The 13814-nt window shown below is 46.7% G+C and overlaps 1 protein-coding gene across 1 annotated transcript; it reads right to left on the minus strand.

Moving 5' to 3' along the window:
- Positions 1-11158: 11158 nt before the first annotated feature.
- BCL2L10 (BCL2-like 10 (apoptosis facilitator)) lies at positions 11159-13395 on the minus strand. The gene is made up of 2 exons (XM_012658053.1): positions 12943-13395; positions 11159-11284 (listed from the first exon to the last, which is right to left on the minus strand). Exons 1-2 carry the CDS (start codon positions 13393-13395, stop codon positions 11159-11161), a joined length of 579 nt encoding a protein of 192 aa, XP_012513507.1.
- Positions 13396-13814: the final 419 nt, after the last annotated feature.

Consider the following 13814-nt stretch of genomic DNA (forward strand, 5'->3'; position numbering starts at 1 on the left):
GATACTTAAAGAACCATTTTCTTAGGGAGTTTGGGTATATTTGTTCCAGCACAAATGTAGAAGTGATCAACAATTGTTTTCCAAAGTGTCATAAAATAAATTCCCATTTCTTCCCATTTTGAAATACTAATGACAGCTGGTAACTTTTTTGTATTTTTTTGAGACATAGCCTCACTCTGTTGCCCTGGCTAGAGTACAGTGGCATCATCATAGCTCATTGCAACATCAAATTCCTGGGCTCAAGAGATCCTCCTGCCTTGGTCCCCCAAGTAGCTGGGACTACAGGCACATGCCATCATGCCCAGTTAGTTTTCCTATTTTTTGTAGAGACTGGGTCTCGCTCTTGCTCAGGCTGGTCTTAAACTCCTGAGCTCAAGCAATCCTCCCACCTCAGCCTCCTAGAGTGCTAGGATTACAGGCATGAGAACACTGTGCCTGGTGAACAGCTGGTAACTTTCATATATGAGCTCATTTTAACTTTACAACCACCTGTGAAGAAACAGGTCCAGAGAATTTAGACATTCAAGATCAAAGACCCGAGTAAGTGGTCAGGGAACTGATGAACGCCATTAGTTCTCTCTGCACACTTTCTGCAGAGGAATCAGATAATTTTATGCTTTTGAGTCAGAGAGACATGTAACCTTAAGACATGTTGAAATGAAACGGACTTACCTCTTAAAAGAGCAAAAATCCGAGCATTTTTAAATACCTAAAAGCTTGTATGCAACGTAACTAAAGAGACCGAGACCCTACTCTTCCAAAGTTAACTACTAAATCTTTCTCTCATCAGGTAACAGTTAACTCCAAAGTAAGGTCTGAAGATAAAGGCAAAAAGGTGGTTTCCTGGTCTTGTAAAGAGCATTTGTTGCCAGGTGGACCTTTCAAAGGGACATACAGAGGAGCACCAAGCTGCTCTGCTGCCCACGCACAGGTGAACCTCCAGGTGGTGTAAGAGCAGCTGACTTCAGTCCAAGCTCCTCCCCTCAGGGCCCCAAAGCCTCCCGTTCTCCCCACTCCCTGCCTATGTGACTTCTGGACAGAACTCAGCGTTATTGAACTCGTGTGTTAGATTTTTAATCTCTAGTGAACTGAATAGGTCAGAAAGAGAAATTTGGGTGTTCTTATAATTTATTATTCCAACAGGGCAAAATGAGGATGCATAGTCATCCTGGGTATACCCTACGTCACGCAGTGATTCCCAACATTCTACCAAAGCAAAACAGAGGAGTACAGGGCCTGGTTTTACAGACAAGGCATGTGATACGCAGAGATGGGAAGTCTCTTGCCCAAAGCTGATGACTGGTAGGAACCATAACAGGTCTAGGAGAAACATTTATTTAGTACTTGCTGCGTGCCAGGCTCTGGGCTAAGAACTTTAAATGTATTCCATCAATCTTCAAAACCACCTTATGTTGTAAGTACTATTAATAGGCATTCCCCGCTCCCATGAGGTAACAGAAGTTAAGGGAGTTTAAATAACTTGTCGTTGTGGTTGCTATTGCTAAGGTTTCTCTCTCATTTGGTCTGGAGGTCTCTCTAGAGAGTGGCTGTAAGCCAGCCCTAAGAGAGTCCCGACCAGGGGAAAGTTAGGTCCTGGTATGTCAGCCAGGTGAGGCACGATGAGGAGGTTAAATCAAAATGTACCGAATGGAAGAAACGTATCACTTACAGATCCTGGAGAGGTGGGGAGCGCTGACAGGAGGCGAAGGGACGTCTGGAGGTGGCAGGAGCGGGAGAGCAGAGGGAGGGCCTGGGGCACTGATGCCTTCTGGAGCTCCGGGGGCGTGTCCCTCAGCTTCCCCCGGGCATGTGGATTGGCTAGTTTGGAGAAAACACGTGCGAAGGGGAACTTGCTTACAGGACTCCGGTGTTGATCGTTAGGCTTATCGTGGTCAGCAGCTGTGGGATGTGTGGGTTTTGAGTCAGTGGGATGAGGAACAAATGGGCTATATCACAAACAACCGCTCAGGGAGCGGAGGTTTTAACTAGACCAAAGGTGATGGGGTAAGACTGGGTTTCCAACAACTTACGTCAGGTCTGAAAATGGATGCTGAGGTGGCAACTATATATAGCAAATTTATGTCATTTGGCCAATGTCATTCAAAGTGGCAGGACTGAGATTAGAGCAGGCAGAATCAGGAGGCCAGCCCAGGCTTCTAGTTTGCTTTTCAGCATACCCTCTTGCTCTTGGCTGTGGGGGAACCTCTGGGTGAGTGAGAACCAGGTGGGTGCAGTGTCACGGCTGGGATGGACCCCTTGCAAGTCAGATGACTTTGGTTCAAGGTACGGCCACTTACAGCTATGTGTCTTTGGGCAAGTTACTCAAATGAGTCAGCTTCCTCAAGTGAGCAGAAGCCAGCATAGATTACATGCTGAACAAAGTTAATTAACCATTATAAATTATTTATACCTGTGAAAGGAGGCAGGCAGTGAATCTACAGAGAAGAGTTTAGATAAAGGTACAGGAGGAGAAAGGGAAGGTACGTACACTTAGAATAATTTGATTTCTTGACTCCCAATTAGTAATAAAAAAAGTCGAGAACAGTTCCAATATAACTGGAAAATTTTCAGATCTGAAAGCAGAAGCTCAAGGGATAAAACAAGGTGGGAGCAACAGCAGTTTCTATGCTCTTGCTCTCAGGCTCACCCGAAAGAACTCTGCAGAAACCAGCTGATTAGGCCTTGAAATGGATCACGCGTTTTCTTTAAAAATAAAATTTCCAGTGACTTGGCATTCAGATCACGTCTGAAGATAAGACAAATCTTAAGATAAGACAAATCCCTGAATCACTTACCGCAGATGCTCCCTGTCTATTGTTTTTAAATGGCAGCCAAGTGACGGACTTGCCACCTTCCTCCTCCTCATCTCCAGGATGGTGTTGTACATAGTTTCTCTTTTCTCCTAAAACCTCTAACACCTCTCTTATCCTTGCTCTCAGATGAGGACTTTGCTTCTTATTTCACTGAGAAAATGAAAACGGTCTGAATAGAACATCCACGCCCTCTGTCTACTGCATCCTACCAGTACTGTGCACCTGTGTGTATATGTAGCCCCGTCCTTCAGTAAAGGGGGAGACTGATTCCAGGATCCCCCAAATATACCCAAATCCAGGCACTCTCAAGTCCCACAGTCCACCCTGAGGAACCTGAGCATAAGAAAACTCATCCCTCAGTATATGCAGGTTTCGTATCCCTCAAATACTGTATTTTCAGTCTGTGTGGCTGAAAAAATCCTGCATATGTGTGTACCTGTGCGGTTCAAGCCGTGCTGTCTTAGCCTCTCCCTCTCACTGCGGATGAGCCTTCAGTGCCCCTACCTAGAGACCACTCCTCGGGGGCACTAGATCCCATCTCCTCTCTTTCCTACATCCTCAAATGCACCATCTCTGACATCGTTCCCATCAGCATTCGTGCGTGGGGTTATTGCTTCCTTAAAAAAAACAACCCTCTCTTCAATTGGAAAAAGTTAAATATAGACGAATTATTAAATTATATCAAGGTACTATTGTTAATATTGCTACTGTGATCGTGGTATTGTGTGTATGATTTTTAAGCTCTCATCTATAAACAATGTATAAGGAAGCTATCAGAGGTGAAATAATATGCTTTTTAAAACACTCCAATCAAAACAGGAAAGTGGGGATGGGCACGGTGGCTCACACCTATAATCCTAGCACTCTGGGAGGCTGAGGAGGGAGGATTGCTTGAGCTCAGGAGTTTGAGACCAGCCTGAGCAACAGTGAGACCCCGTTTCTATTAAAAATAGAAAAAATCAGCTGGGGCCGTGTTGGTGCATGTCTATAGTCTCAGCTACTGGGGAGGGAGGCTGAGGCAGGAGGATCGCTTAAGCCCAGGAGTTTGAGGTTACCATGAGCTAGGTGGATGCCACGGCACTCTAGCCTGTGGGACAGAATGAGACTCTGTCTAAAAAAAAAAAAAGAGGAAAGTGGTTATATGTGGAACAAGATTGTCAAAATAGCGACAGCTGTTGTAATGGTGAAATGGGTGCACGTGGGTTCACTTTACCCTTCCCGCTATTCTTTTATATGCTTGAAAATAGATGTGAAAAAAGGTTAAAAATCATCTCAATTCCACTTCCTCTCCAGCTATTACATTCTTTTTCTTTACAGCAATACTCCTTGAAATAGTTTCTATACGTGCTGATTTTTCTCCTCCCATTCTCTCCTGAACCCACTTCATTCAGGCTTTCCCCCCACCATTCTAGCAAAATAGCTTTTCTTAAGATCACTAATGACCTTCACACTGTTAAATCCAGTGGTCATTTCTTAGTCCTCAACTTCCATGACCCCTCGACAAAATTCGACAGCAGATCATTCCACCTTGAAATACTTTCTTCACCTGCGTTCCAGGACTGCAACCTGGAGGGAACTGGTCAACTTGTCAATGGAAATGTTGTCAATAGTATTGATGTTATCTCCTTAGCTCCATCAAATAAATATTATTTCTGAAACCCGGACCGTAGGTTTGATTCCCATCTCAGTGTTAGTTTTGTACAAAGAAAGGGTGTGTTCCGAGGCAGAATGCTAATGTTGGCAGTTGGTCACAAGAGTGAGGCTGAGTCGTGACCATTACAAGACAGCTCAGGAATCAGGGCCAGCTAATGATAGGGCTGCACAATCAGCAAGAAAGGATGCACCTGTGACCATCTGACCAGGTGACTACGGCAGCCTCAATAGCCTGCGGTCCCTAATCCCTGGGCCATGGCCCAGTACCAGTCTGTGGCCTGTTAGGAAACGGGCCACACATCACTGCCTGAGCTCTGCACCACACCTTCTCCCCACCTTCAACACCTCGTCCCCCCACCCCCCGTCCATGGAAAAATTATCTTCCATGAAACCAGTCCCTGGTGCCAAAAAGGTTGGAGACTACTACGTGCAATAGCTACTTGCTTAGGAGCTGGCATGGGAGTATCTGATTAGCTTTGGTGTTCAGATTAGTTCCACAGGTCCCTTCTTCTACTCCATCCCAGACACCATGCTAGGTGCTGTGTATACAAATGGAACAAGTAGGACACAGTCCCTGCCCCAAGGAGGCCGTGGTTCAGATGAAGCAAGACAAGTCAGCAGCCGCAGTCTCAGCCGTGAATCACATACAGGGTAGGCTGATGTGCAGGAGAGGGTCCTTCCAAGGGGACTTCTAGAAGCGAAGACACTTGAGCTGCCTTGACTAGCAAGCAGGATTCGGCTGCATAGAGAATGCGATAGGTGGGAGGGCAGATGGAAGCGGGCAAGGGCAGGAGCAGGCAGAGCATGTGGTGGGGTCGTTTGTGCATAGCAGGATACAAGGCCAGAGAGTTGAATAAGACACCAATCACATAGGCCCTCGTGGATACTGTCACAGTAACCCCTGCTGCCACACAGCGACGAGGTACAGAGAGCACATCTGGCACCTCTCCAAGTCAGCCCCGCTGATGGGAGGAGGGAAGGGGTGGGAGGACAGTCAAGATCCAGTGGGGAGGAGGGGCCCGCACTCCAGGCAGGAGCTGTGTGGGTCAATCGGAAAGCAGCCCAGTCCTGATCACTGCTGCAGCCCCGTCCTGTGGTGCTAGGGAGCCCTGCCTCCTCTTGCTCAGCCCCTGCTTCCCTCCTTCTCTCTGCTCCTCAGGCTCTCCAGTCCTGGGCCTCAAACATCCCTTCCAGAAGGAGGCCTGCCTGAAAATCCTTTGGGTTAGCCCCCGCCTGGCACACTCTCATAGCATGGGCATAGCACACTGGCACACTCTCATAGCAGGAGCACTTCACTTTGTAGCTTTAAGTGCTTGCAGAAGGAAGGGTTTGCAAAGATCATAGAGCTAGATATAGTTTGGGCAAGGCCCTAGTTCTTATAATGAGTGGTGAGTTTATGATTCTTATTTCGTTAAAAATAAATAAGACCACCATGCATGCACGGAGCAATGATGAGTGTGTTATGAACTAATGATTAATGTGTTTCTGTGCACCTGAAGGCCATTAAAAAGATAAGGAAGGTCATTTTTAAGGATGCTTGGCTTTGTGTTGATAACGAGTTGAGGTAGTAGAAGACAGGCATGTGTGATTTTTAAAATAATTTACAGCCCAACTGAGGGAGTGAGAGAAGGGGATAGAGGGTAAGGGAAGGAGGGAACCAAAACACAAAGCCACAGCTTAAGCCACTTATGGATTATAGACAGTGTTTAGCACCAAGAGGGAGAATGTTCTCTTGAAACTTCACTAAGGAGATAAAATTTAATGTGGGTATTGAAGGACTTCAACAAACGGAGACACGGCAGATGGGAAAGAGTGGTCTTGTTGGAGAAATGGCATGAACAGAAAGAGGCTGACAAGATGCAGACCATGAACCCAGGGGACACTGAGCTGGACCGACAGGAATGTGGGGAAACATTGAAAGCCAGTCCTGGGGACTCGGATCATTTCCATTGCAGGCAGTGAGGAATCCACGGAGATTTTTGAGCAAGGATTTCTCCCTGAGAATTATTTTACTAGTGTACTCCAGGGAGCCAAATTGCAGATGGATTTGGGATATGCAAAGATGGCAAGGGATCAGAGAGTGCTAGAAGGAGTTTCTAAGGTCCTAAAGGAACATGGGGCCAAGAAAGGCTGCTAGAGGGGAATGGAGAACATTTTGATTCATAGAGGGCAAGAATATGTCCTGGGAATGACAGTGGTGTGGGTGGGGAAAAAGCAGGAAGATGAGGGGGTTGGGACACAAAAGGTCTCCAAGGTTATAGGGAAAGTACAACTGGGGAAAAAAATGATGAGTTTGAAGCAAACACCATTTACCTAGACGTGCCCAGGTGGAAGCCGGAAATGCAGCAAAAACCAGAGATAATAATAACGAAGATATTATCCCTTAAAGTAGACAAGGGGCAGGGTATCTGGCCAAGAGTCTCCAAGATTTCAGGACTGTCACCCCTTGAGAAGTGCTACTGGGGGGAACCCATGACTTGCAGGCTGATGGGTAATGGTATCTTGGGGGATAAGAATTAGCACCCCGAGAGTGCTGGAACTGTCACAGCAATCGGTGTATATCATGCTAACCATCTTTCCTCTTCTTAGCTCAGAATATTTAGCTTGTGGAACAAGCATCCACGTGGTAGAAAACAGTGACATGATTACCACATGGGAAAAATAATCCTTCCTTCTTGTGTCTAGATGTTGTCATCAAAAACACTACCTGACCCTGGAAGGCCTCCCCACTGCGCCATCAGCACCGCTCAGCCTTAGGAGATGGCTTCTTACCGCAGAGGATTAACACAGACATGTCCAATCCTTAATTGACTCCAAGAACCTGAGAGAAGCTAGGTTGGATTATAGTTTGAACAATGTCCCCACATCTCCTTCCTCCTGCAATGCTAAAGTGAATGTGGGCCCGAAGACAAGGCAGTCATCAATAGACCAGAAACCCACAGAATTCCCACCAGAGAACAGTTATCACTACCATTCACAAATTCATGCGATTAACCAAGAAAAAGAAAGTGAAGTGTAAGTGCTGGAAAAGAAACAGCAGAACTAATGAGAGTTCAAAATAGCCAGATTTAGAATCTACACTAAGTTTCTTTTTATGGCAGCCATTACCAGATAATCAATGTAATAGGGAAAAATTGATTCTGGGACTCAGGACTGAGCTGAGTTTCACTTGCAACAAAAATAGGTTTAAGGAGAAAAGGAGATCTGAGTCCCAAATAGCTTTAGGCACAGCCAAATTGGGAGATATAAGCAATGCCACCAGAACTTTCTCCACCCTGCTCTGCCCCCAAATCTTTGGACTTTCTCCTTTTGTGCAGTATTCTCTACCAGGAAGCCTTTCTGCTTGTAGTATAAAAAGTCTCCCCTGACAGTGCACAGAAACGCTGGAATTGAGCCCCGTTACCTTGCCCCAAAGGGGCTCTATTAGGCCAGATCTGGGTCATGTTCCCAATCCTGGGGTGGGGAGGAATCAACCCCACCAGAGCCACATGGTGTAAGAACAGAGGATGGGTAGATCCTGTAAGGTCAGTGAGCTGTCATCACAAGAGGAAATGCTTCGGGGAAGGCAAACAATATCCTCTACGTATTCCATTCTCAATAGCTATAGGAACCAAAGAGTTGGAAAATATCTGGCCAAGATTATATAACCTATATAAAGAAAACCATCGAGACCTGAATAAATGAAGCAGGAGTTCATGTTCTTAGGTGGGAAGACAGTGTTGATCCAATTCCATTTTGATCAAAATCCTAAAGCAATGTATGTATGTACGTATGTATTCTTTATAAGCTGGTTTTAAAAATTCACCTTAATTCACTACTCACAAAAATAGCCAAGGATTTCTGAAAGACAACAATGGTAGGGGAAGGGATTAGACTTCTCCCATCAGATGGTCAAACATGCTGGGAAGATACAGTAGTTGAGACAGAGCTATTGGAAGAAAAGTCAATAGAATAAAATAGTGAATACATTTAAATCAGCAGGGGAATAAAGGACTGTCAATGAACAATGCCGAAATAACTACTCCAACTCTTCTTTTAGAAAGAAGCAGCCAGCTGGGTGTGGTGGGTTGCACCTGTAATCCCAGCACTTTGGGAGGCTGAGGTGGGAAGATTGCGTGAGGTCAGGAGTGTGAGATCAGCCTGGGTAATGCAGCGAGACCCTGTCTCTAAAAAAAAAAAAAATAATAGCTTGTCTCCGGGATGCCCGTGCAAACCGGTTTTGCCTCGCAGAGCCGGCAGGTCCTGGCACAGCGGCCGGTGCAGTAGCGGGCTCAGGTGTACCGTACCTCTGGTCAGTGCCGTGATCCGGCAGGAGCGCTCCACATCCTACCAGGAGCTGAGTGAGGAGTTGGACCAGGTGACTGAGAACTCAGAACAGGCAGACAAGCTGGACAAGGAGACGATCAAAGTCCAAGGTCCGGGTTTCTTACCAGGGAGAAATGATGGGCCAAAGACACGAAAAGAAACTTTTCAAGGGAAGATAGACTAATGGCCAACAAACATGAAAAAATGCTCGATATTTCTAATCATCAGGGAAATGCAAATCAAAACCACAATGAAATATCACCTAACTCCAGTGAGAATGGCTTTTATCAAAAAGTCCCAAAACAACAAATGCTGGTGTGGATGCAGAGCGATAGGAACATTTATACACTGTTGGTGGGACTGCAAACTAGTACAACCTCTATGGAAAGTGGTATAGAGATACCTCAAAGAACTAAAAGTACACCTACCATTTGATCCAGCAATCCCACTACTGGGTATTTACCCAAAAGAAAAAAAGACATTTTATAAAAAAAAAAAATACCTGCACCGGAGTGTTTATAGCAGCACGATTCATAATTGTGAAGATGTGGAAACAACCCAAGAGCCCATCAATACATCAGTGGTATGTGTATACTATGGAGTACTACTCAGCCATAAAAAATGGTGAACTAATACCTCTTGAATTAACCTGCATGGAACTGGAGCCCATTCTTCTAAGTGAAGTATCACAAGAATGGAAAAACAAACACCACATGTACTCACCATTAAATTGGAACTAACTGATCAATACTTATGTGCACATATGGAAGTAACATTCATCAGAAGTCAAACAGGTGGGAGGGGAGAGGAGGGAATGGCTAAATTCACACCTAACAGGTACAATAACTTTGGCTCGAACTGTACAAAAGCAATTTATGTAACCAAAACGTTTGTATCTCCATAATACTCTGAAATTAAAAAAAATAAGAAAAATTAGCCAGATGTGGTGGTGTGCATCTGCAGTCACAGCTATTGAGGAGGCTGAGGCAGGAGGATTGCTGGAGCCCACGAGTTGGAGGCTGCAGTGAGCTATGATTGTGCCACTGCACTCCAGCCTTGCTGACAAAGACCCAGTCTCCAGAAAAAAAAACCAAACAAAAAACCCCCCAGAAAACCAAAACCTGAGAATTCCAGAATGGGTCAGTGACTGAGAACATAAAATACTTTTTATAATCTTGGGACAAGGATGACCTTCCTAAAGACCCAAACCCCCAAAGCCATAAAGGCAGAGACTGAGGATGATCCAACATTGGCAAGAGTGTGACAAGCTCAGCATTCTCATACACTGGTGTAAGTTTGGCCTGGTAGAGCCTATTCTGAGTAATGGCTCGGTCGTAATCACGTTTTAATATATATGAATTGGGATCCAGAATCTTTCTAGAATTCTTTTACCAACATAATCATGTGTGGAAGTCTATGCACAAAAATTCCACACAGTGCTGTTTCTAATAGCCCAAAAAAGGAGAAACACCCTAAAACACACAGCAATGGAAGGATAGTTAAATCAGTTTATCCTGCTATAAGGAGAATGCACTGCAACAGCAAGAACAGCGAGGCAGAGTCCATGTTCTAAAGATGAAGAGCTCACAAGATCAAGTCCAAAAGCAGGTCCGGTTGAGGTTAATAAAATGCAAGTATGACAAGGGCCAGGAAGGCCTGGAGAGACGGTGCAAGTGATGGGCTGACTGCAGCACGGAAGGTGGAAGAGAGGAAGAACTTCGAGCTTGTGTGTTGATTAAATGTTTAAAATAAAGCATTACATGTATATTTAGGAGACAAAAATGGAAATTGTCATCAAGTTTCTCCTAAGAATAAAGGCTAATTGAATTAGGAAAGCCGGCGAAGTTTTTAAAAAAGATGAATTTATTAAAACTTTGAAGTTATTTAACAATTTATTGAAGTCAGAAATGTTCAAAGAATTAGATTTCAAAGAATTCCTTATAAGAGGTTTTAATATTACATTCCTTGTTAAACTGGGACTTAGATTGCTTTGGGGATCATTTTGCCCGTGACCTGTGGCCATGAATAAAATTAGCAGCACATGAAGTCATGGATAGATGAGAGGTTCATATTCACTTTTAGCCAAATTTAGCAAATAGCACCACATTCCCATTTAATGGGATGCAGTTTCTTCTGCAATTCTTTGGGGCAATGAGTCTTTAGACTGATTTCCCCACTCAAAGAAGAGCCATTTGTGTCCTTGTCCTAATGCTTCTGAGTACTTGTCATGAGTTAATACACTGGCCAAGTCGTCACCTCAGGACTCCTTGTGCATATTCAGGTAAAAACGTCTCAGGGAAGGTGGTTTACTTCAGTTCTCGTTCTCCCGTCTCTAATCACTTAGCCAGTCAGTCACACAGGTAAAAATGGGTTAAAATTTTAAAAATTCATAATAATCGTGTCCAGAAATAGATGACGGTCGTTGCTAAAAAGCATGACAAAAGAACCTGGACCAGCAGTCTCCTCCAAACAGCTAGCGGCAAGGGTTTCCTGAATAAGTCACAAAAGCCATCCTACATGGGAGAGAGAGAAAAGAATTAGATCGCTTTGTGATGCTCCAAATACACAGGAGTTTCCACATTAAACAGTAAAACAACCTCGATTCAGAGAGTAAGAGGAAAGGAAATTCTGACCAATAGGCATCTCTAATTAGGAACCCTTGAGGATTTAGGATTGGTGAAAAGTAGTCCAATGAGGTGGACGGAAGCAGCCATTTATCTTTGTCACTTAGAGCAGGAACACTCATTTTGATTTCAAAACAAGAGGAAGGTGGACTACTATCTCATGTTTTCTGAGCAAAAGACAGGTGCCATCAGGGAAACTGTCAAAGCACTAGATTGAAAAGTTATCACCCGAGAACAGAGCAAGTGACTCCACATAGGAAGGGAATGGAACTCCAGGCTGTGGAATTTTAACTGCAGTGGCAGAGATGCAGGTGAATCCTGTTCATCCAGTTTGAGAATTTTGGCTTCTTGACGTTAAGAGACTAATCTTTAGTCAGTGCTGATTAGCCCAAAAAATGAAGTCAAAAACAACCCCCTCCATCCTCATTTCCTCTTAGGTGCAGAGAGCTTCGGGGCCAGATGCTTGTTGAGACAAAGGGCTCAGGTGAGGTCCTTAGAACTCAGCTGAGGGAGTTCACGGACTCAGAAAGCGGAAGACCAACACAAACACGGGGAATGATGCCGGAGTTAATGCTAACACCTCATGCTACCTTTTGCCCTCAAATGGAACCCAGTTAGGCACTGTAAGAGGCCTAAATGGAAACTGCCCACAGGAGAGGCTAAATTATTTTTTAAATCCCTGGTTTTAATAGTTTGGCTGTATTTATCCCATAACATGAGTCCCTTCAGCATTGATTTAACTCCAATAAGGAGAAGAAAGAAACAGGGGGCCTAGCTGAGAACCCAAGAGGCGTATGTCCCTCCTGAGGGCTGGGTACAGTGGATTAGGAATTAAGGAACCAGCCGGGTGCTCTGGCGCCCGCCTGCAATCTCAAACCACTAGAGTGGCAGAAGCTTGAGCCCAGGATTTCTTGACCAGCTTGGACTCCGTCTCAAAAAGAGTTAAGCAAATAGCACCATATTCCCACTTAATGCGATGCGGTTTCTTCTGCAATTCTTTGGAGCAATGGGCCTGTAGACTCTGATGTCCCCACTCAAAGAAGAGCCATTTGTGTCCTTGTCCTAACACTTCTGAGTACTTGTCATGAGTTAAAACATTGGCCTAAGATTCCTTAACTCTTTTTGAGACCTTAACTGGGCTCCTCCAGAGAAGGGCTGTGGTCGATCAAAGGGTCCGAGTATCTCCAGAGGTGCATTTGATGGTGGAGGACAAACCCCACGTGGCCCGGGCCACCCGCTGCTCACTGTACTAGCTGGGGATCTCTACAGGAGCAAAGCATCCAGACCCAAGGTGGGCGCTTCCTGAAAGCCCCCGAGGGCGGGCTAAGGCGAGGGCAGGGTGGGACCGTGCAGACCCAAGTGGGGCGCAGCTGCCTCCGAATGGGGTCACAAGAGCCGTCTGGCAAGGCCGATGCCTGCCAGTCTGACTACCGACAGAGGCCTTCACACCGAACGTCCCAGTCCCGCTAAAAGACGCCTCGCTTCTTTCGAGAAACTCGCCCCCCACCCCCCTCAAATCGGATGTCCCCGCGCAGCGTCGTGCTCACCCAGCCGCCTTGAGCCTGCAGCCAGGCGCGGTGCTGCCCCGCCAGCCGGGCGCACAGCAGGGCCACCAGGCGCTGGCGGTCCCGGGCGACTTCGGGATCCCCCTCCTTCGGCTGCGGCTGGAGGCCCCACTTCTTCCACCAGGCGGTCACCGGCGGCCCTCTCTCTAGAAGCGTCCCTGCGAAGGTCACGAGCATCACTACCCGGCCCCAGCTGAGGCTGTCGCAGAGCACGGCCTCCGCCATCCGCTCCAGCAGGTAGACGCGGTTCCCGGGGTAGCCGACGTAGGCGGAGAAGAAGGACGCGTGCTTCCGCCGTATCTTGGTGGCTGCGAAGCGCATCGCGGCGGCCTCGAGCGAGGACGGCGGCAGCCCCGGGGCGCCCGGCTCCCTTGTGCAGTACTCCAGGTAGTCGGCCAGCAGCCGCTCGGTGCGCTCCCTGAACCGGTCACCCATGGCCCGGCCTCTGCCAGGGGCCTGGGCCTCCGCCTGCTTTCTAGGCCCGGCCGCGCCCCCCGCCCAGGGAGGGGCTGCGGGGCCCCGCCCCGGCCGGCTGCCGGCGGGCCTCAGCACTTGCTTTTCTAGGTCGGAAGAGGAGCCTTTGATGGGAATCCTACCTACACCTGCCACAGTCCCAGAGGCAAGGCCCAGCGGTGTGGCGCGTTTACAGTGTGAGACTCTTTGGAGTTACTGTTTAGCTCCGGGCCTGGGGACAATCTGGGAAGCTGGCGTGGGCGTGGCCTCCTCTTAAGGAGAGGTTGACAAAGGCTGCACACAGCCCTGCACAGACGGCTGCCTTGCAGGCCTTATCAGGCTCTCCAGGTTGGACCTAAGCTTCCAGGTGTGTGTTGTAGATTCCTTTCTTTGGGGCTAGC

The sequence above is a fragment of the Propithecus coquereli genome, unplaced genomic scaffold, assembly GCF_000956105.1.
Source record: "Propithecus coquereli isolate 6110/MARCELLA unplaced genomic scaffold, Pcoq_1.0 Scaffold57, whole genome shotgun sequence".
Lineage (NCBI taxonomy): Eukaryota > Metazoa > Chordata > Mammalia > Primates > Indriidae > Propithecus > Propithecus coquereli.

Bases quoted from the DNA above. Each gene is read 5' to 3' on its own strand.
- BCL2L10 (XM_012658053.1), bottom strand. From the start codon at position 13,395: ATGGGTGACCGGTTCAGGGAGCGCACCGAGCGGCTGCTGGCCGACTAC. The intron at 11,285-12,942 runs GTGAGCACGACG...TCTCCCATGTAG, and splicing joins TGCAGGCTCAAGGCGGCTGG to GATGGCTTTTGTGACTTATT.